Source organism: Bufo gargarizans, chromosome 2 (assembly GCF_014858855.1).
Source record: "Bufo gargarizans isolate SCDJY-AF-19 chromosome 2, ASM1485885v1, whole genome shotgun sequence".
In the NCBI taxonomy this organism is placed as follows: domain Eukaryota; kingdom Metazoa; phylum Chordata; class Amphibia; order Anura; family Bufonidae; genus Bufo; species Bufo gargarizans.
The window spans coordinates 89768928-89793311 of record NC_058081.1 but is presented as its reverse complement, the minus strand read 5'-3'; the positions used below and the strand labels follow the sequence as shown (position 1 = coordinate 89793311).

Below are 24384 nucleotides of genomic sequence, written 5' to 3'. Positions count from 1 at the left end.
CTTTGATTAGCTGTTTACAAAAGTGGTGGCACTCATCCGAGGCCCAGTAACGTCACATGAATTGGCCACATGGCCTATGTCCAGCTCAGTCCCATTCACGTGAATGAGGCATAGTTGCAATACCAAGCACAGCCAGTATACAATGTACGGTGCTGTTCTTGATATACTATAAAGGAGCCACAGCACTGGTAAACTCTTAGCTTTGATTACCATTACTTTCTAGAATGAATTTAGCTATGAATTTTCAGTTTCCTTACTCAGTCTATAAGTGATGTTGATGTTTCGGATCTCTTCTGTTGAGCGTGAAGCCAGGATTTCAATGAGACAACCTTCATCTGTCCCTGCTCCCTACAAAAAAATGGATGCAGCATATATTTTAACAATGTTTTAGTAATATCCTGAATCCGAAACACATTATTAGACAATGTTATAGGAACAAAGACAAACAATGGCAGTACTGGATCATCATTACATGCCAGACACAAATAACGGCCACTAAAACCAATTGATTATAATGGGGTCCATCAGGTTTATTTTTATTGTTTTTACTTGGTTATATAACGCTAACATATTCCGCAGTGATTTACAGATATGGTCATCAATTGCTTTCTCCAGTAGAGCTTACAATCTAAATTCCCCATCAGTATGTCTTTGGACTGTGAGAGGAAACCCACGCAAAACACAAGGAAAAAACATACAAACTCCATACAAATATCCTTGGGTAAATTCAAGCCTAGGACCCCAATGTTTCAAGACACCAGTACTGACCACTGAGCCAACATGCTGCCCATCAATTCCTTAGGCTAGGTTCAAGGAACAGAAAGACAGAAACAATGGCGGTTCCAGATCTGTCATACACCGACAACGCCTGATGGAATCCATTGACTAAAATGGGGTCCATCAGGTTTCCATCATGGTATCCATCAATAGTCATGCATGCACAGATGTGAACTTAAAGTGGCTCTGATAACAGGACCAACCTTATTAAACCAGACACACAGGCTGGTAGGGCTCATCATTGTGAATAAAACTATACCTTTCTTTTGTCTGTATGCTAAACAGCTGCAGAAATATCTGCATTGTTATTCATATGCAAACCGAGAAGTTCAAGAACCAGGAGGCGGGGCTGAATCCTTTGAGCACTGCTTTGTAACACCCCCTGTGTGCCACACACTTTCCCCTCTCCTTGATTAACAGGGCTAGACATCAGCATGCTGAGGGCAGCTGTGTGCTAGCATGTATATATCACATACACTATGTACTATAGCTTCACCACACTGAGATCTGCTCAGAAAGCAGATACATATTACTGCTTTATTCACATGCACAATCATTAGAAAGACACCAGTAATAAGTGTTATCTTATGAGCATAACAAAAACATGTATCGCTATGTGGTAATGCTATATCTTGGAGTTAAAGAGGACCTTTCATGTGTTTTACTTATCGGAAATAAATACCTCTACTTGCGGGGTACCCCCCGGTTCTTTTATGTTTAAAACATTGCTCCTACGCCGCGCTGTGGCCCCTTGTACTTTTTGCGCTCAGTATGTAAATACAGAGCATCATAGCAATGAGGAGGAGACTGAGTCTTTCTCTGTGGGAGTCTCCTTCTCCCTGGCTATGTCGCGATCCAATCATAGCAGAGCGCATCATAGCCAGGGAGAAAAGAAACCTCCCTGGCTGCAACGCCCTGCGCTCTGATTGGACAGCTCTACAGCCAGGGAGAAGGAGACTCCCACAGAGAAAGACTCAGTCTCCTCCTCATTGCTATGAGGCTCTGCATTTACATACTGAGCGCGAAAAGTACAAGGGGCCACAGCGCGGCGTAGAAGAGATGTTTAAAAAAAACCAAAAAAAAAAAACCGGGTGGCAGCATCAGCAAGTAGAGGTATTTATCGCTGATAAGTAGAACACCTGTAGGTCCTCTTTAAGTGGTCTGCCATGCATTTAGAAGTCTCAAGTTCAAGCCCCAGGAGAGAGTTACACCATTTTTTCATCTTCTCTCATTTAACCTATAATAAAAAGGCAATACTAGAATATATAATCATATAATCTCAATATACTGTAGTAAGGCATTCTATTGTTAATAGTGTGGTTTTTGTTTAGTTTTTTTGCTTGGCCAACACCTATTTGCTTATCTAACCTATTACTGGTTTATTCACAGACACAATATTCGATTATAAAGAAACCAGTAATATACTGTACATTAGGTTTCTAACAAAAAACAAACAAACATACATTCTCAGTATGATAAGGATATAGACCTTTATTATGGGTTAAATGTGGAAGAAAAAAAAGAAAAAATATCTGAAGAACAAAACCTTGCAGTTTCTCCCAAAATTCAAACCTGAGATCTCTACATGCAAAATCAAATCAATCACTTACCACTGAGCTATAACAATACCACATAGAGAAGTGTGCTTATAAGCCAATACATTTTTACTGGTGTCTTTATAATCATATATTGCGTGGGAATACAGCAGGAATATGTAGATTAGCTATCTGAGCATATCTCAGGGTGGTGAATAGTGAACACAATGTAAATGAAATCTAGATACCAGGAGACTGCTCTGCCCTCAGCATGCTGATGTCTGCCCCCTGTCAATCAAGCTGAGGGGGAGTGTGCGGAGCAGAGGGGGTGTTACAAAGCCATGCTCAAAGGATTCAGCCCCGCCTCCTGGTACTCTAACTTCTCATTTGCCTATGAATAAAAACACAATGTTTCTCTGCAGCTGTTTAAGCCTTTACCTTCTTTTGTCTGTATGCTAATCAGCATGATGAGCCCTACCAGACAAAATGCCTGGTCCAATAGGGTTGATCCTGGTGACAGAGCCACTTTAAGCTTAACTATATAGTACCATGATACTGCTATTATACTGATCATGTACATATTTGTTACCTTCATTGCTTTCTTCAATTCCAGCACATCATACAGTGTTATTGGGTTCAGCAGGCCCAGGATCACTTTTTCAAAGTGTCCGGTGAGCTCCGATTTTAAATCATCCTCTAAATCCTATAAAGAAAAAAAAAAAAAGAAAAAATATGTAACAAAAATAAAAAATAAAAAAAAATCCAAAACAAACTGTATATAAAATTACTATGAATTGGTGTCTTCACAATAGATTTTTATTTTTTGAGCAACAATAGTATGGGGCGTTCATCCATAATCAGCTTTTGCCATCACGGTCCTTTTCTTCTATAATAGGTCTGCCCCTGCCGGAGTATCTACAAGTTAATGTGCTTGGGGTTTCTGCATCATTCTCTTTTCTGGTTCTTCCTTGTGTAGTAGATTGAAGGTGTAGTACAGGAAGGTCTGCCGTTAGGGGAGGGGAGTCCTGGCAAAATGGTGTATTAGGGTTGAACTACTCTAAGGCCTCTTTCACACGGGGGCGTCATATTTTTGGCCCAGATAAGAGGCGGGAGCGTTGCGGGAAAATGCACGATTTTTTCACACGAGTGCAAAACATTGTAATGCGATTTGCACGCGCGTGAGAAAAATCGGTATGTTTGGTACCCAAACCTGAACTTCTTCACAGAAGATCGGTGTTGTGTAGATTGTATTATTTTCCCTTATAACATGGTTATAAGGGAAAATAATAGCATTCTGAATGCATAGTACAATAGTGCTGGAAGGGTTAAAAAATAAATAAATAAATAAAAATAACTCCCCTTAATCCACTTGCTCGCGCAGCCCGGCTTCTCTTCTGTCTTCTTTGCTGATTGCAGGAAAAGGACCTGTGGTGAAGTCACTGCACTCATCACATGGTCCATCACATGATCTTTTACCATGGTGATGGATCATGTGATGACCGGAGTGACGTCACCACAGGTCCTTTTCCTGCAATCAGCAAAGAAGAAGACAGAAGAAATGCCGGGGTGCACGAGCAAGTGGATTAAGGAGAGTTATTTTTAATTTTTTTTAACCCCTCCAGCACTATTGTACTATGCATTCAAAATTCTATTATTTTCCCTTATAACCATGTTATAAGGGAAAATAATAAAATGATCGGGTCCCCATCCTGATAGTCTCCTAGCAACCGTGCGTGAAAAAAAAAAAAATAAAAAAAAAAAAAAAATAATCGCACCGCATCCGCGCTTGCTTGCGATTTTCACTCAGCCCCATTCACTTCTATGGGGCCTGCGATGCGTGGAAGTCGCACAATATAGAGCATGCTGCGATTTACACACAACGCAGAAGTGATGCGTGAAAATCACCGCTCATGTGCACAGCCCCATAGAAATGAATGGGTCCGGATTCAGTGCGGGTGCAATGTGTTCACCTCACGCATTGCACCTGCGCGGAAATCTCGCCCGTATGAAAGGGGCCTAAAAGGGGACCATTTACCCCAAACCTTGTTCAGCCAAAAGCTATTCGCCCTCTTTCTTCATACACACTTGTCTGAGCATGCATGTTCTCAACGAGACTGGTGGTGCCAGTCTTCAATGAGAGCAAAGGCTCTGTCATGTTTGAATCCATCTTTCCCCTTACGCTGGGTTCAGACCTGAGCACTTTACAGCGTGTTCCTACGTGCTGTAAAACGCTCAACACGCAAGAACCAATGATTCCCTATGGGAATGGTTCTCACCTGAGCTTTTTACAGCGCGTACGATTGCGCTGTAAAACGCCCGACGCCCCAAGAAGTACAGGAGCTTCTTTGGGGCGTCTTGTCGTGAACGCTCATCTCTGTATGCGTGATTGCAAATGCCCGTACAATCGCGCATACAGAACGTACGTTCAGTACGCTCAGGTCTGAACCCAGCCTTAGGCTTCATTCACATTTCCATTTGGAGATCAAGCAGGCTGTTCCAGCACAGAGCGGCCTGCCAGATCTCACAGATGCATGCAGCAGTTTTTGCTTGCTGAAACCCGGCTATGTGTTGGAACTGCCTGCCTGATCTCCAAATGGAAATGTGAACGAAGCCTAAGGCTGGGTTCAGACCCGAGCGTACTGAACGTACGTTCTGTATGCGTGAGGAGAATGAAGTCTAAGGCTCCTTTCACACCTGCGTTCAGGTGTCCGCTCGTGAGCTCCGTTTGAAGGGGCTCACGAGCGGCCCTGAACGCAGCAGTCTGGCCCTAATGCATTCTCAGTGGAGGCGGATCCACTCAGACTGCATCCGTCTGCCAGCGCTCAGCCTCCGCTCAGTGAGCGGACACCTGAATGCTGCAAGCAGCGTTCGGGTGTCCGCCTGGCCGTGCGGAGGCGAGCGGATCCGTTCCGACTTATAATGGAAGTCAATGAGGACGGATCCGCTTGAAGATGACACCATATGGCTCAATCTTCAAGTGGATCCGTCCCCCATTGACTTTCAATGTAAAGTCTGAACGGATCCGCTCAGGCTACTTTCACACTTAGAACATTTTTCTAAGTTATAATGCAGACGGATCCGTTCTGAACGGAGCCTCCGTCTGCATTAATATGAGCGGATCCGTTCAGAACGGATCCGATCGAACGCTAGTGTGAAAGTAGCCTTACATGTACATGGCCAGCTATAGGGTCAGTTGGAAGTTGCATGTAGGTATGCAAGTACCAATGATCTCATGATATACAATATCACTCCAATAACTATAATGCTTGGCGTCTTTCACTAAAAGAACAGTGGATATATATTATACACACACACACCACCATAAGTATATACTGTTTGTAATTACTATTGAACTGCAAAAAAGCATACATTTTGGCAATTATCTGCAAGGATTACACACATCCGTTGGCAATTACTACTGAACTGTAAAAAGCGCATATTGTTTGCAATTGTTATTGAATTGGAAAGATGTACCAAACATTTGAAAAATTGCATTAGCTTGCAGTGCAGAGTGTGACCAAATTGTTTGCTTTTTTCTGTACATTTTTATATCGTTTTGTATTTATTTTACCTACGTTGTATAGGTTTTTACCTTGCTTATTTAAAATTTATTTTAAATAGACCACCTCTAAGCCTTGGAGAGGTGATTACATATCACTTTGAATTTTCATTTTTTAGCACTGAGGGCACATTTTTACCATTCGGCCTAACAGGTTATCCGTAGTTGAAGGGGGTCAGCCACTAGAGATATTTTGAGTGTATTTAACAATTTGTTTATGTTGTTGGTTTCTCATATTATATATCCATCTGTAATGTATATTATTTTATGTCTAGTTTCATATAGGAACATGTCCATTCTTCGAAAAAAAAAAATTTCGGTAAACATATTTATGATATACCAGTTTTACTGGGGAGCACTGGTGGCGCTCATCCTCACTACATCACGGAGGTTCCTCCCCTCTGTGTAATTTTAGCCATTTGATGATTACTAACAGCTGACTCCGAAGCTTCCTACTTCACAAATGACAGCGTCAGCAGGCTCCGTTTGAGTCCCCCGTCTCCTGCTGCTCTGCACTTTTTCTGACATTTCTTTCCTCAGGATTATTATATTTGTAATGTAACAGGAAATGCTTCAATGAGGGAGGGTGGGTGAAGATATACTTAGGCAGTACTTGACTTCTATTTAGTCTCATCAGCTCCGTGAGAATTATCAGCTATTAGAAATAATGCAGGAAAACATGTGACGAAGACACGGACACGCCCGAAGTAATTCTTGTCTGCCTTGTAACATGGAATCCGTCTCAGATCAATGGAAAAGAACTGGACATCTGGAGGTGGCAATTTGAAAGTCACATTTAGGCCTCATGCACACGAACGTATTTTTTCCGTGTCCGTTCCGTTTGTTTTGCAGACCGTATACGGAACCATTCATTTTCGTTTCCGCATGTCCGTATTTCTGTTCCGCAAAAAAATAGAACATGTCCTATTATTGTCTGCATTACGGACAAGGATAGTACTGTTCTATTAGGGGCCAGCTGTTCCGTTCCGCAAAATACTGAATGCACACGGTTAATCTCAGGTTAATTTGCATATGTATCAAATCGGTTTTTTTACACAATAGAAGCACAGAGAGCTATGGGGACTGGGTATTGCGGATGTGCTAGTGGCGATCTAGCCACCCATGTCCTCAGCTCTATACCCACCTGGTGACAGGTTCCCTTTAAGCAATGCAAGGCAATTCTCCGATTTATCATCATTAGGTGCAAGATACTATCAGGCAATAGACTAGTCTATAGTGAGTATCAACCATCAAAGTACAGAATGATGTCCACTGGGCCAGCATCTAAAGCTATAAGCTATACAAAAGTACTTTCCACCTGTACAAACGCCATAGGCCTTCCTTATACAAGGGTCCATTTGGTGACCTGCCTCAGCCAGTGATGGACTGAACAGTCATTTCCTGTGTGTCATATGGAACCAGGAACAGGTAGGGACCTTGGATGGGTCAGAACCAGAATGTTAGGGGCTTTTGAGGAGAGTATAAAACTTCCTCGGGTGGGGGGGAAGCAAGACATACTTTAACCTCAACTTCATTTGCATTTTTTGCGGATAAGAATAGTCATTTCTACAATGGGCCTCCCGTTCCGTTTCGCAAATTGCAAAAGGCACACGGGCGGCTTCAGTTTTTTTGTGGATCCACGATTTGCGGAATGCAAAAAACGAAACGGTCGTGTGCATGTAGCCTAAATCTGATGGTCAGCAAAATACTCATTTACCTGGCCCTTTGTTTACTTGCAATAACAGCAATCTCTGAGGTTTTCCTCATGAATATTTGTGCCCCTCCCACTGCTCTGCAAAGGGAGTGAATACAAGTCCTGCCCTGAGTGACATGTCTGCCTGCTGGGATACTTAGCAGCATGTTATATTTGTAGAAAAACGAGTCCCAGCTGTACAGTGACAGTGCTGATACACACAGGATCTTCCCCCTACCTATACTTGTGCAATGCTCTGCAGAACTCCTCCAGTCCGTCAGCTCTGTGTCTGCAGAATGAAGATCCTGCGGCTCTTCACTGCCTGCAGCTACTCAGGAAACCTCCCGCTCTCTCTGCTGCTGAAGGAGTTAATCTTTCCTGAAGAATTCAGTGGGAGGGGGACACAGGGCAGGGAGCAGCAGCTCCCAGTGCAGGGGGGCGTGGCCAGCACAGTGATGTCTCTGTACAGACACATATCTGCTCTCTCAGGCTTGTGCATGAAACATCATCAGAGCAGGGAGAGAAGCTGACATCCCAGGAAATGTGACCCTCTGAAATCTGAGAAAGGAGTCACTGCAGATAAAGGAAGTGCATGGTAAAGTCCTTACATTTGCCTAGTTAGAAAAACACAAAGAACAAAAAAAATAACTCAGAAAACCCCTGTAAGACCAGCTATTTATACGCCTGTGTGCTGGAGTAAGATATGCCAAATCAGGGCCACATCTTCCATGAGGAGACAATGTGGACACGGGAGCCTGTGGGGCAGTAGAACAGCAAAGAAGGTCATGGCAACTCAAACTGGAACTTGCCTGCAACACAGATTGTGGTGGTAAACAGGAGTCCGGTGTGTATTTAGATTTTTTTTTTATACGTGAAGGCACTAGAGGCAGAAGCACTACATGGAGGGGTGGCACTACAGGCTAGAGCACTAAATGGGGGGTGGAATAGGCTGCAGCACTACAGGTTGGTTGGCTTTACAGGATGGATCACTACAGTTGGGGTGGGATTACAGGCTGGAGCACTACTGGTGGGGTAGCATTACAATACAGTTGGCACTACAGGGTGGCATTATACAGGGGACATTTATATAAAGAAACAACCCTTAGATGTTACCGTAACAGTAAAGTCAATGATAACATGGTAGTGTCTAAACTTCATGGACCGTAGGGACCTTGTGATGTCACGTGACATGCTAAAGTCACATGGGTTTAAAGCAGCCACGGGATGTAGCAGAAGGGTAATATCTACATCCCATGAACTGTGGTTGTAAAGATTAGTAATATAATAAATACTAACCCTAATGATAGTGTTTACCGTAAGTCGCATGGCGAGTTTTGGATTGAGGGTTCCAATGTCACGTGACCCTGTGATAGAATAGTTGGTAAATCTCCTGGATGACTAGACAAAAGCCATAAGGGGGTGTCATCGCTTCACAGAAAGGGGGTGTGACCTGCCTTAAGTGTATGGCTTGTATAAATAGGTGTGTATAGCCCAAGAAAAAAAATTGCAGTCACTCTACCCATGTACACAACCATCTCTCACGGAAACTCTGCCAGTTATGGTGAATAATCATATAGGCAAGTTCTTGATGAGTCATGCAATCCCGCATGCCCCCTGGCTTAACTGACATCCCCCATCTATTCATCAATAATGTGCAGCGATGCCTCTGGAGCTGTCCTGTAATTTTGTTTTGCAGCCTGTGCGCTATCTTCCCAGCCAAGGACTACTTCTATTGCTATCTTGTAGTCCAGGTTCACAGCACAAAGTGGGAAGCACATTGAAAGACATTGTTAGGTGGATGCCCCCTTTAAGACCGTTGTCAAAGTGTCTTCCCTATGAACATAGTCCATAAGTAATGCTGAAAAAGTTGATCTCTGCTACGTCATCTGTGAGCGACGATCTCCTGACTTCTGAGCATTTACGACAAAAATTTCTTCAACAGTCGCAGGTCTATGGCATAAGATGCGTTTTGCCCAGCAGGGTTAGAAAATAATTCCATTTCATTCTGCCAGAGTCTTGGTATTTCTCAAGTGGTTAGTGTAGTTATAGCACCATCTAGCGGTGTTGAGTTGTATTACACTTTGTTTTTCAGTTACAAAGACTACTGCATTGTGGGAGTGAAAAGCATCCTGAGAAAGAAAAGTCTACAGTCTACAGGAGACATAAGCAAAGCTGTCCTCTTGCTTATCTCCTTCCTAAACTCCACCATCCTTGCATAAGCATATCTGGTGAGAGATCTACCTTTGATTCAGGGATATTGGGTTATGCAGAGATGTTCAGCTAGTCGTAATTGTTACTCAGTGAGTTGTCATTACTGTTAGCTAGCCATGTAATCTTATGTACAGACAGCCATTTTACTATGTGCTTCAGTGTAAATGCTATAGTATATGCCATCTATAATGGTAAATGCAATGGACAATATATGGCCTGGGTAGCCTGCGTCACATGAGCTAGTTATAGGTGGGACTCACAGCCTCCTCCCATTGTATGTGTGATTCACGCTGGAGGTAACTGGGAGCTGCTGGCTGTGTGTCAGACCTTATGCTCCTATCAGTGACTACCGATATGGGATAGGTAGGTTGGCGTTAGGTCCCGTGCCACATTGAGAGACCTTGACGGGGTGCGCAGGCTCTGGTATGTTCTTGATATAAGAATATATTGGCGAAAGTGTCATTTTAATATCAGTGTAATGGTTCTGCCATATATTGTCAAATGCATTTACCACTGTAGTGCACAATTTTCTGTGATTTTGTATTTCTTATAGCTATATCCGCACATTTGGCTATTCTGTGTAGGAGGTTTTTGTGGTATATGTAGTCCGCTGCTGGCATCCTCCATTGTATGCAATTTTGCTGGGGATCGCTGTTAGCAACGTATCACATGTGCAGAATTTGCTCCCCTGGTTATAAATGCACAACAGCATTTGGGGTCTTGAGCATTTTCTGCCATTTAAGACCACTTTATTCTGTGATTTTACATGCTATCTATACTTTATACTTGCCATTTGTATTCTTCTAGGTTTTACCAATAAACAAGTTAGACTACAAAGAACAGTCCTCTTATTTGGAAGACAGGAATGGTTTATGCTAAATGTCAGACTGCACACTGTGTGAACGTGTATGAAGACAGCACAAGATGATTTTTATTTCAGTAAACATTTCCCCTCATCACAATTTAACCCTTGCTACATGTGTCAGACCTATACAGCAGTGCTCAGGTTGTACCCAGAGGTTACCCCTGCTGGAAAGACCCAGACCTAAGTAAATATAAATGCAAACTCATTAAGACCTTGTCAAATGTCCCTTGAGCTTGATGCGTTGACTTACTGACTCATACCTGACAACCTCGGTCTAGTTCCTCAGCAAACGTCACAATCACCCTCAACTAAATTTAGATTCCAGAACTACGGCTACCAGCTGTGAATGAGCAGTGTGCAGGGGAAACAGGTCATTCGTGCAGAGGAGTCAAACTCTCAAAAAAAGAATAAAGGAAACATTGGTCTAGAATAGAAAAAATAAAAATAAAAAAAAGATAGATCTCAGCTGTATTAAAGAGATATAAAATAGCAGGTTAAAAAATAAAATAAAAATCACACACATGCACAATCCAGTACCTTCAGTATATATACTGCCCTCTTCCCTTTTGCCTGTCCCCAGTAATGTTACTTCTGCTCCACGAGGGAGACAGCAGGACCTGATGCCCCCAGCCTCGTGACGTCACATGATCACACTGGGAGCGTCAGGTCCTGCTGCCTCCAGTGTTCCTTTTTAACAGCTGTTAATAACTGGCTGTTAATAACTGGCCTAGTGATTTCAGTGATTGCACTGGTAAGAAATTTACATTCACTACAGTTTACATCATGTATGTTCAAAATTGCCAAAAAAAAACAAAACAAAATACATATCCTATTTTTGTATGTCCATTATTCGCTAGCTGTTACAAAAAATGGCCATGAAAAATGGTTTTGAAAAGAGCCATGTGATGGCCCTTAAAGAAGTACTCCCACAAACAAACATTTTTATTCTATGACCGGTTAGAAATTATGCACATGATGCAAACTGTAGTGAAGGTAATCTTACCAGTGACTTTATTTGGGAGTTATAACTTCCCTTCTGATGCTCAGCTGTGTCATGTGACCAGCACTCTGATCTCCAACTGACACAGGACAGGAAGCCAGTTACTTCTTTATTCATTCCTATGAGACTGACATTGAGGCTTCCATAGGAACACATAGAGAAACTGCCATCCTGTCCATACATAAGATGCTATGTTATTTCTAGAGCCAGTGTTGGTCACATGACACAGCTGAGGATCAGAAGGGAGGTGGATAACTCGCAGGTACAGACACTGGTAAGAAATTTACCTTTACTACAGTTTACATCATGTATCTTTCTAACAGGTCAGAGAATAAAAATATTTATGGAACTACTTCTTTAAAAAGAAAAAGGCCATCACATGGCTGTTTTCCATGGTCATGTGAAGTAAGTATTATATAATAACATCCCTCATGCAGAAACACACCTGGCCATAATGCTGTCAGATTCCAATACATTGCAGAACTGTAAGGCCCCTTTCACACAGGCGAGTATTCCACGCGGGTGCAATGCGTGAAGTGAACGCATTGCACCCGCACTGAATCCTGACCCATTTATTTCTATGGGGCTGTTCACATGAGCGGTGATTTTCACGCATCACTTGTGCGTTGCGTGAAAATCGCAGCATGCTCCTGTTTGTGCGTTTTTCACGCAACGCAGGCCCCATAGAAGTGAATAGGGTCGCGTGAAAATCACAAGCATCCACAAGCAAGTGCGGTTCCTAGGAGACGATCGGGATGGAGACCCGATCATTATTATTTTCCCTTATAACATGGTTATAAGGGAAAATAATAGCATTCTGAGTACAGAATGCATAGTACAATAGCGCTGGAGGGGTTAAAAAAAATATTTAAAAAATAATTTAACTCACCTTAGTCCACTTGCTCGCGCAGCCTGGCATCTCCTTCTGTCTTGATCTTAGCTCTGTGTAGCAACAAGGACCTTACCATGGTGATGGATCATGTGATGACCGGAGTGACGTCACCACAGGTCCTGTTGCTACACAAAGCTAAGATGAAGACAGAAGGAGATGCCGGCTACGCAAGCAAGTGGACTAAGGTGAGTTAAATTATTTATTTTTAACCTCTCCAGCGGTATTTTACTATGCATTCTGTATTCAGAATGTATTATTTTCCCTTATAACCATGGGTACCAAACACGCACGATTTTTCTCACGCGAGTGCAAAACGCATTACAATGTTTTGCACTCGCGTTGAAAAATCGCAGGTGTTCCCACAACGCACCCGCACATTTTCCCGCAACGCCCGTCTGAAAGAGACCTAAGGGTTACATAGCATCATAACTAGTGTTGAACGAGCACCAAAGTGCTCGGGTGTTCTACCGAGCACAATGGAAGTCAATGGGAGAACCCCAGGCACCCCCTGTTCTGAAGAGAGGAGGGTGCCGGGACTCTAGTTCAGCTTAGGAGTTTCTGCTCTGACTCCATATATAGCTATGTCCATATATGGAGTCAGTGCTTGGGGACACCCCAGTGTATTTAAATCTAATTTAGCTTGTATTTCAGAAATGTTTCTGCCAGGATTCAAACTCACAAGCTATAATAGCTGCATAGCCAGTTACTTAAAAAAATAAAAAAAATAATGAGACTTCTACTGTACTTCTACTGAGACCTATACAGTAGAAGACTTCTATTTCATTTTTTTTTTTGCGACTGGATATGCAGCTATACAGTGTAGTGGTTAGAGTTCTGGGCTGTGATGCAGAAGCTGTGAGTTCAAATCCTGTCACAAACTTTTTCAGAAATAGAGGCTATTATAGCTGAGTGGTTAAGTGCCATGCCTCTAATACAAAAGGTTGCGAGTTTGAATCCCGGCAGAAACTTTTCTGAACTACAGGCTAAGGCTACATGCACACGATCGTATGTGTTTTGCAAAAAAATAAAATAAATAATGATGACGTTTCGTATGGCATCCATTTTTTGGTCGCATACATTGTAATAATGCCCATCCTTGTCCGCAAACTAGAAATAAAAATAGGACATGCACTATTTTTTTAGCGGGGCAACGGAACGGACATACTGATGCGGACAGCACATTGTGTGCTGTTGTGCTGTCTGTGTTTTTTGCAGACCCATTGAAATGAATGGGTCCGCATCCTATCCGCAAAAAACAAAAAAAAAAAAAACACACATGGAACGGACAAGGAACCAAACAAACGTTCGTGTGCATGTAGCCTAAATTAGATTTCTCGCCCATATTCATTGGGGGGGGGGGGGGGGGGGGGACACAGGAACTGTTGGTATAGCCATGTCCTCTAGGAGGTGTGGACACTAGATACAGCTTTTAGCTCCTCCCCTGGCAGCTATACCCCCTCCAGCCTGGAGAGAGAGCTTCAGTTTTTTCTAGTGTCTAGTGCTCTGCTGGCTAGTTCCTGAAGATTTTTTTATTTTATTTTTCCTTCTTTTCAGATGGGAAACAGTGGTCGCCTAGCCTCCCTTTTCTCCTGGGGGAGCACGCCAGCGTTGGCCTGCCAAGCTGCCTCCTCCCCCACAAGAAGACAAGGTGGATCAGGGCAGCCTCGCTCCCCTGCATCCCTCCAGCCAAAGGGTCACCTAGGTCCGCCAAAGAGAAGACCCTCCCGCCATACCAGACTCCTGCCACTCCGGTGCCAGCTGCTGAGGAGGTGACCCTGCTGGAAGAGGTGACCTTACGGGTCCACTTAAAGAGGGTGAACAGAAGAGGATGAAGATGAGGCGAGTACACGGGATTTGGTAAGTATGTTTAACCCTATTCCCCCTCCCTCCCTCTTTGGTGGCAATAGTTTTCTAGGGTTAACAGGGTGGTAATACTATAGCTTAGCAGTGATTCCGGCTGGTAGAGTGATCTGCCTTGAATATAGATCTCCTGGGACTTGAAACAGTGATAAGTATATGTTTAACACAGGACTTTGTTTATTGTAGCCCAGGACCCCCTCTCACTCCCCCTCTAGGCCGACGGCTACTCGGGCACTTAGGGGTTAATAACCATCTCTGGCAGGCGCTGCTTTAGGAGGCTGAGCACATCACTGCGGACCGGGACCATGCAACAGTTGGACAGGCAGGGAAGGGAGCGGAGGAGGCTCCCCACTCCTCTATATGTAATGCGCTGGTGAGGTAAGCGTGCTGCCCTCTTGGCCGGCCCCGATCATGCACCGTTGTGTCCCCGGCTGGTCCCGCAGCTACCTCCAGGATCCGCCCTTTTCGGGAGCGGGCACCAGGGCGCCGCTCTGGAAGGGTTAACGCCTGGACGAACGGCCGGGCACCGCAAGAGATTCCAGGCCGCGCTCTTCCCAGCCCGCGGGGTGAAAACCCCCGGCTGGTGGGTGCAAGCGGGTGCTTCCGCTCACTGCCCCAGGTCCCTCTGCTCCCCGGCCGGCCGACAGGCTCCCGGTCGGCCGTGCGCGTAAACTTAGGCCCCGGCTTCGCGGCTTACTAGGCCGCAGCTTTAACCCCTGGTATGGGGGTGGGGGTGCACTCTGGCCCAAATTTTTCCCACCTCACTCCCTCCCCCAGAAGCCACTGGGCCCCGCCCCCAGTCCTCTAAAAAGGCAGCTTAACCCTTTGTGGCTGGCCAGCCACCTTTTGAGGTCGGCACCAGATTATCTGGGGGTTCTATCTCCAGTGCAATGTGCCTTAACGTTGAAGCAGTTAACCCTTTCCTGCCCCCTCCCCCTCCTCAGCCCTCATCACCGCAGGACCACCCTGTCTGTGTGGTACCAGGCTGGGCCCATGTCCTATAAGGGAGGACCTCTCATAGTTCTCAATCCGCCCTCCAGGGTTGTTATCCAGGGAGGACAGCTGAAGGTTCCCAATCCACCCTCATGGTCGTGTGGTTGATAAAGCTCTGCCTATGCAATCCGGTGGATGGACCTCTAGTTTCCCACTCCACCCTCTGGGTAGTTTGGTTGATATATCTCCACGAGCAAGTTTCTGAGAGGTAGAACTGCACGCAAGCGGGCCAGAGCAGAACATATTTATCCTCAGTCACCTCCGCACCCCCACTTTTCCTCCTTAGGGTCTCGCTTGGACACACCCTCCCATCCATGGAGAGGTTCAGTCCGAGGGGGGGGGAATCAGTTATTCGGGCTCTGACTCTAATCCGTTGCAATCTTCCAAGATTGCGTCCATGGTAGCCAGCAGTTCTGGTCGTCTGCATTACCCCCTTTCCTCAGGCAGAGTATTTGCACTACTGGTGCATATAATACTTACCTTAGGCATTACCTCCTTCCATAGGTGAACTAACTGCTAGAGAGCTGTCTTCAGTGTCGCCTGTAGGCTTTTCACCTTCCGTGGGGGACAGAATCGCATTTCCACTGGGTACAGTACGTACCGTATGCATTAGCCTCTTCTAAAGGTTATGGCATCATCACCGGTTACAGTGTTTACCATAGGCATTACCCCTTCCTTAGATGGAGCAATTGCACTTTCACAGGGTAATGGATTCGCCATATGCGAATTCTTGCGCCTTCCATAAACTGTAATCTCTCTACCATTGCATTCAGTTCCTGCTGTATGCATTGCCACTTCCGCTAGCAGTACTTGTATGCATTACCGCTTCCATAGGCGGAGTAATTGCACTACTACGGGATACAGTACTTGCCTTATATATTGTTATATATTGTCCCCTGCTGTAGGTGGACTAAGTACAATTACACTGGTTTCAGTGCCGGACGTATGCATCCCCCCCATTCGGTAGGTGGCGGCATTGCGTCTCCGCTGGGTTCTGTACCTGCCTTATTCATTAGCCTTTCTCCAATCACCGTGCTTCCTGTTGCATTACTCCCTTCCAGAAGTTATCAGCTTACAGGGGAATACCTAAGCATCTTGGGATGCTGCAGTTCAACTACACCACGGCTGTAGATGCCTTAGCTTCTTTCACAGTGGGGCGTGGCAACAGTCGGTACCCGCGGGTGCTGGTGCTCTGCATCTAGTGGTGTATGGGTGCTGCCAGTGGATATGGTAGCTGTTTCCACATTGTATCCTTCTCTTTCGGTGCTGTTTTGAGCATGGTTGCGACATCCTCTGTCCCCCCCAGAGGGGTTGCCTAGCAACACTTATGTGTCCTAGAGATCACCCATCTCCATGGGCCTCCAAGGTTCCAGTCAGTCATGATATTGTCCTCATCAATACGTAGTGCATATGCCATTGCGCATAATATGGGGAGTACGTTCCAGTGAGTCGAGTGTTCACCGACTCTGTAATCCCCCTCAGCTGGGGGTTCTACCCCGATGCTAGCTTTGCTGCTGTTACCTATTCAGAGCCCTTCCAAGGTAAAGTGTTTAAGGCTAGATCTACTTAACTGTGGCAGTATGGTGCCATGGCTTCTATGGGATAGCCTCAGGCCTCCCCCTCAGTTTTGCGCAGACGAGGCAGGCGCTGGCTACTACTGGGGGAGTGGTATGTGCGTTACCACTACATACTATGGTTCTTATTGCACAGCTTCTTTGTCAGGTGGCGGATTCTTCTAGTACTGAATTGGTGGCCTCTGCGGTGTTTCCCCCCCCTCCTCCACTGGGGTATGGCCTAGCGATACAGTTGTGGCTCCCCTTGCTTGGCTTCCTCCTCAGGCAGAGTTTTGGCACAGCCACCAAATCCCTGGTTGCATCTGCATTTGCACGGGGTATTCTTTGTGTGGCCTTCTATTTCCAGAGTTCCGGACCCGGCTGGTAGGCTGTGGCGCACTCCACATCTCTCCTTCTACAGATGAATCCTTCCCATTTCTCCTGGGTGTGCTACCTGTATCTACATTATCTTTCTTAAGACATGACTAATATCTAGGTCACGTCAGCTCTCTGGTGATCATACTTTCCACCGCCCGAGCAAGAGATCCGGAAGCTTGGGGCAGTGGACACCCTAATCTTCCCTTGGCAGGTGTTCTCCCTCCTTTACGTTTCCCCCCTTCCCCCTCCTACCCAGGGTTCTACTGAAGATCAGGATGGAGGGTATTCCGACTATCCTAGTCGCCCCAGGGATTGGCCATTGCACGTGGTACGCAGACCTCGTTCTCCTTCTAGGAGATGTCCTTAGTCACTGCCACTCAGAGATGACCTTCTTTCAGAGTCCAGTCTTCCATCAGTATTTAAGGTCTCTTCGTTTGCCGGCGTGGCTATTAAAACCGCCACTCTGCCGCAAAGCCTGCATCGTCCAGGATCTATTACAGGACCTGGAGGTCCTTCCTGGTTTTCTGTGGAAGCCAAAATATTCCGCCACTTTGTTTTTCTCTTCCCACGGTCCCGTCCTTTCTGCAATCAGGGTTGAACCTTGGTCTGGCCCTTAGCTTTTTGAAGGGTCAGGTGTCGGCACTTTCTATCCTTTTCCAGCGCCCTCTGGCCCCCCTGGGGCATGTAAGGACTTTTCCTCAGGAAGTGGCACATACGGTTCTTCCGTACCGTCCTCCTTTACCGCCTTGGGATTTGAATTTAGTCCTCTCCGTGCTCCAGGCTTCCCCCTTGGAGCCCTTGTGGGAGATTTCTCTCCGACTCCTGTCCTGGAAAGTAGTTTTTCTGGTCGCTATCACTTCCATCAGATGGGCGTCTAAGTTGGCGGCACTCTCTTGTAGAGAACCCTTTCTGGTTATTCATAGGAACAAGGTGGTTCTCCGGCCTGTCCCTTCTTTTCTTCCGAAGGTGGTCTCTGACTTCCATATTAACGAGAAATTGTTCTTCCCTCACTGTGTCCATCTCCTTCACACCCTAAGGGAAAGGAGTTACACCATTTGGACATTGTCAGAGCTCTGAAGATCTATTTAGCAGCCTCCGGTCCCTTCCGCCGTACGGACTCCCTTTTTGTCATCCCGGAGGGTCCATGAAAGAGATTGGTGGCTTCCAAGTGGGTAATCACACTCTAGATCCGGTCTGCAATTGCTAAAGCATACCGCGCCCGAAGCAGGGTTCCGCCCTTAGGTGTCACGGCTCACTGCACCAGAGCGGTGGGTGTATCTTGGGCTCGGAGGAATCGCGCTTCGGCTGCACAGTTGTGCAAGGCAGCTACTTGGTCCTCCTTACACACATTCACAAACTTTTACCTGGTGCATACTTTTGCATTGGTGGATGCTGTCTTAGGCTGCATGGTCTTGCAGGCAGCAGTTTCTTAGATGCCTGCAGGGACGATTGCTTCCACGGGTCTGATTTTTCCCTCCCTGCGATCTGCTTTTGGACATCCCACGGTTCCCATGTCCCCCAGTAAATATGGGTGAGAAAAGAAGATTTTTGTATAACTTACCAGTAAAATCTCTTTCTTGCTCTTCATTGGGGGGGGGGACACAGCACCCACCTAGTATTGTTGTTCAGCCACAGTTGTGGCAGTTGCTGGTTTAAACCCCGTTGGGTCTTTTGGCATGGTTGGTGTTCCATGTTTTTTCTTTGGTTGGCTTGCTTCTCCTACTGCTTGTGCACAAACTGAAGCTCTCTCTCCAGGCTGGAGGGAGTATAGCTGCCAGGGGAGGAGCTAATAGCTTTATCTAGTGTCAACGCCTCCTAGAGGACATAGCTATACCCACGGTTCCTGTGTCACCCAATAAAGAGCGAGAAAGATTTTACTGGGAAGTTATACAAAAATCTCCTTTTAAATGCACTGGGGTGTCCCCAAGCACTGACTCCATATATGGACATAGCTATATATGGAGTCAGAGCAGGGACTCCTAAGCCGTGGACTCACACTGAGGGATTCCCTCACTGTACATCGATCTTCTGCATAGAAATAGGGGCATCGCGCTCGAGCACACGTGGTGTTCAGCCAAGCTCTGCGATGTGCCGAGCATGCTCGCTCAACACTAATCATAAATCCATATATTGCTATGCGACCCCAGCAGCGCTGGAAGTTCAGGACAGGAGCAGTTTTATACTCGCGCTGCGAGTCCACAGTATGCAACTCGCTCGTCTGAAAGCTGCCATACAGTGGATGGAGCTGTGTAGTTCCGGCACTGGAGCTACTGCTGAACAACAATTAGAGATTAATATCCTGAGTATAGACCATCAGTAGTAGTGGGGTCAGAGATGCAGTTTTAATGTATTTTTTTTTGTAGTAGCCAGAAGTAGATCAAGCAGGAAGGAGAAATATTACATATTTTCTTTATTTTCCATTCTGTTTGAATCTATTTCTCATTTTGACTCAAAAAATAAATACAAAACTGCCACCAAAATTGCCCGTCATTACAGCCATAGGGAAATTTTAGGGCTCATCTTGCAGAGAGCGTTCTGGAGCAAATAGTAAAAATCAACACCCTCCCAACCTAGTAATGGTTCATACACCGCACCCTTCATTCCTGGACAAGAGGGCCATGAACATGTTTTCTCTCATTTTGCCTCTTGTACATGACACTTGCTAATTTTATTTAGCACTGCAGTGCCTATAAGAAAAGGAGGAGTTCTACTGGAATTTACACCACTTGTAGGAAACAGGTTAGACTACTTTCACACTAGCGGCATGGAACTCCGGCAGGCTGTTCTGTCTGGTGAACAACCTGTCAGATCCGTCCTGCTGCTAGTGAACGTGTGCCCCCGGACTGCCGCTCCATCCCTATTGAATATAATGGAGGCGGGGCGGGGTTCTGGTGGAGGCACGGCGAGAGGCTGCCGGAATAAATGTCGGACATGTCGTAGTTTTATTTCGGCAGCCTCTCGCCGTGCCTCTGCCGGAACTGCGCCCCCATTATAGTCAATGGAGATGGAGCGGCAGTCCGGGGACACACGTTCACTAGCGGCAGGACGGATCTGACAGGCTGTTTACCCGACGGAACAGCCTGCCGGAGGTCTGTGCCGCTAGTGTGAAAGTAGCCTTAGAAACCTACACTTGGGCCAACCTCCATAGTTGATGGCATCCATTGCACTTTCATGGTACAAATGCCACTGAACTCGTGTTCCCCCACTGAAATAAATGTATAGTCCCTCTAGAGATGGGGAAGGACGGGAAGATGTACTATTGTGGCATACTTGAATGTACCGTTTTGTGCCACAAATGTGCAACTTTTTCCCTCTTTTCTGATGCATTCACTACTTTTGCAAAAATGAGACTGGGCGTGGGACCAAACAGATCACCAAAAAACCACTATAGTGACCTAAGTTCGGGCCAGTAAAACCACCTAAGGTCCAGGTGTTGCAGCCATAAGGCCTCTTGCACATGGTCGTTGTTCGGCCGTTCCGTGCATTGGGGAAGGGGGGCGCAATTTGTGGTCACCATCCGAGCGCTGCCGCAACGGATCCATACCCATTTAACTTGAAAGGGTCTGTGATTCATCCGCACCGCAAAAAAATTAAACGAAAAAAAATAATAGAACACCGTAGTGCTTCTGTGGGGTTCTGTGCCTCCATTCCGCACCGCAGCTCTGGATTGCAGAGCCAATCAAGTAAACGGGTCTGCATCCATGATGCGGTGAGCACATGGCCGGTGCCCGCAAATTGCAGGCCCCAATACGGGCCAAGGCCGGCAACGGCCATGTGCATAAGGCCAATACAGACACTAACATGCAGATCTAAATACATTTGTATTTAATATTATGCATTAGGGTTCCTTTCTCAGGGGAATACTGGGGAAATTGATCTGATTTGTAATATTTTCTGTGATGCAAACTGGTAGCCCAAAAAATTTTGGCCTGTTTTATGAGCACTGGAATGTACTCAAAAACTCACGCCCCCACCTCTCCCTTGGTTGAATTCTTTGAAGTTATGTCTTATTTCAACTATATTAACCATTAAAAAAAAGTGCAGACTGGAGCATACTGGGTGTGCTCATGTTTATCTAGGTTGACCTGTCCTATGTGGCCTAAGACATTAGGTTGAGGACTGTGAAAACGGCAGTATGACAATAGCTTTCCATGATATCCTTGGCAGACTTGTTTATTACAAAAGATGGTTTATACAATATTTTTTTCTTTTTTTTAACTAGCAAAGGTTAGGAATCCTCCCAAGTATCAACAAAGAAAGGGAGCTCCAAGGATGACCATATTTCTGACCAGTAGTTGATGCTATCAAGTCACCTCTCCTTCTATGGCATGCTTAGATTTCTTAATATAAAATGGCAACTATCAATTATCTGACATATGTTAATATTATTAGTCCTTTTATAAAAGGGTTTTCCAAGATTTTTTCACTGATTACCTATCGTCTGGATAGGTCATCAGTATCATATTTGTGGGGGTCCTAAACCCAAACGGATCAGCAGTTTGAAAAGGCAGCAGTGCTCCTGTGAACGTCCTCCCTGGCAGAAGAAGGGTTTGATGCTGAGGAAAGGCCTGAACTAGCTCTTCCTCTCTCTCTTCAGAATGCTGGTACCCTGGTCCAAGGTTGGTGATCCAGGGTCACCACTACCTTCTCAAACAGCCGATCAGTGGGGGTCCCCGGTTTCATACCCCACCGATCAGAACACAAGTCATCAGTAAAAAAAATAAAAAAATAATAATAATAATTCACTGAAAACCCCCTTTAGTAGTGTTCCAATAACAATCTAACTTCATATAGTGCTATTGGGAGTTTGGAATTTTCTTTAAATAACTCTAAATGTGGTTCTCAACAATGTTCCCATAATGTATACATGATCTATCAGGTCCCATGAAGCCTACTGAAGTCTTACCTTTCCTACAGTGGTCTTGTAAGCAGTTTTGATTTCCTGGCGCTGAGCAATTGTTCTGTTTGCAATCACGTCAATGACGGCATCTTCATCAGTGCCTGAAAATAATGGAGAAAGGCAGGCATAAATAAGAGGTGGGGCAGAAGTTCAAGACTTTTAATTATTGATAACCCACAGACAAAAATAAGATTATTATTTGGTCTTGATTTTGAAAACCTACCCATAACGTACACATTTTCTCCTCTTACCTTGTCGATTCCCTTTATGTATTTAAAAGTTTCTATCATATCCCCTCTGTCTCGTCTTTCTTCCAAGCTATACATGTTAAGGTCCTTTAATCTTTCCTGGTAAGTTTTATCCTGCAATCCATGTACCAGTTTAGTAGCTCTTCTCTGAACTCTCTCCAAAGTATCGCTATCCTTCTGGAGATATGGTCTCCAGTACTGAGCACAATACTCCAAATGAGGTCTCACTAGTGCTCTGTAGAGCGGCATGAGCACCTCCCTCTTTCTACTGGTAATGCCTCTCCCTATACACCCAAGCATTCTGCTAGCATTTCCTGCTGCTCTATGACATTGTCTGCCTACCTTTAGGGCTCTTTCACACTTGCGTTGTTCTTTTCCGGCATAGAGTTCCGTCGTCGGGGCTCTATGCCGGAAGAATCCTGATCAGTTTTATCCTAATGCATTCTGAATTGAGAGAAATCAGTTCAGGATGCATCAGGATGTCTTCAGTTCAGGACCGGAACGTTTTTTGGCCGGAGAAAATACTGCAGCATGCTGCGCTTTTTGCTCCGGCCAGAAATCCTGAACACTTGCCGCAAGGCCGGATCCGGAATTAATGCCCATTGAAAGGCATTAATCCGGATCTGGCCTTAAGCTAAACGTCGTTTCGGCGCATTGCCGGATCCAACGTTTAGCTTTTTTCTCAATGGTTACCATGGCTGCCAGGACGCTAAAGTCCTGGCAGCCATGGTAAAGTGTAGTGGGGAGCGGGGGAGCAGTATACTTACCGTCCGTGCGGCTCCCCCGGGCGCTCCAGAGTGACGTCAGGGCGCCCCACGCGCATGGATGACGTGATCGCATTGACACGTCATCCATGCGCATGGGGCGCTCTGATGTCATTCTGGAGCGCCCGGGAGCCGCACGGACGGTAAGTATACCGCTCCCCCGCTCCCCACTACTACTATGGCAACCAGGACTTTAATAGCGTCCTGGCTGTCATAGTAACACTGAATGCATTTTGAAGACGGATCCGTCTTCAAATGCTTTCAGTTCACTTGCGTTTTTCCGGATCCAGCGTGTAATTCCGGCAAGTGGAATACATGCCGGATCCGGACAACGCAAGTGTGAAAGAGGCCTAAGTGTCACGACTGACTGATCCAGACAGGTCTGGGAGGAGAAGGTCGCAGCGACTTGCTACTCGCGATAGCTTGTGAGTTTGCTCTGTGGTTCAGGGTATGTCATCAGGGTTTTGCCTTGTGAACCTTTTTGTCCTGACTGGGAGTTTGTAGGCATCCTTCTCAGGTGAGTCCTGTCTGCCACTCCCAGCTACTATATTAGTTTCAGTTTCACTTGCAGTCATTGCCAGATATAGTCCTTACTTCCAGTGCTATTCTGACCTTTGAAGGAGATCGTTTGATGGTATTGCTGTGGAGCGCTCGTCTGGTGTGGACTGTCGTTATTGGGATCACCTTCTCTGCTCGTGACTGGATAAGTCTATCTATGTTTGATTGATTGTTTGTTTGTTGCTGTCTTCCCCTGTTGTTCTCCTAGACGTGAGTGATGGTGACTAGTGCTCCCATCTGCCTTTCCCCAGTCTAGTCTTGTTAGGGTGACTGAGGGTTTAGGCATCCTGCTCGCCGCACGGGTTCACACCCCGTCTAGGGTATCAGGGCAGACAGGTGCCAGCTTAGGGTTAGTCAGGGGTGACCGTTCTATTTCCCATCCGTAGATAAGGGTCCCCCTTCCCCTCCGTCTGGTGCGACACGACTGCTGCTGGGATAGCGGTCGTGACAGTATATCTGGCCATTTAAAATTCTGGTGGCCTATGTGGCGCCAGGAGGTGTTTAATTTTGTGTCTGCATGTGCTACCTGTGCTCGTTCTAAGGTAGATCACACTCGTCCAGCAGGGCGTCTTTTACCTCTGGCCATCCCCAACAGGCC

At 45.7% G+C, this 24384-nt stretch overlaps 1 protein-coding gene across 1 annotated transcript in view; it reads right to left on the bottom strand.

Moving 5' to 3' along the window:
- ANXA4 (annexin A4) overlaps positions 1-24384 on the bottom strand; it is a 93252-nt gene that overhangs the window by 30286 nt on the left and 38582 nt on the right. The window contains exons 4-6 of the mRNA XM_044279287.1: positions 22223-22317; positions 2902-3015; positions 258-348 (exon numbers count right to left, since the gene is read on the bottom strand). Of these exons, the coding sequence (XP_044135222.1) occupies positions 258-348; positions 2902-3015; positions 22223-22317 (300 nt within the window). The remainder of the gene's footprint in view (positions 1-257; positions 349-2901; positions 3016-22222; positions 22318-24384) is intronic.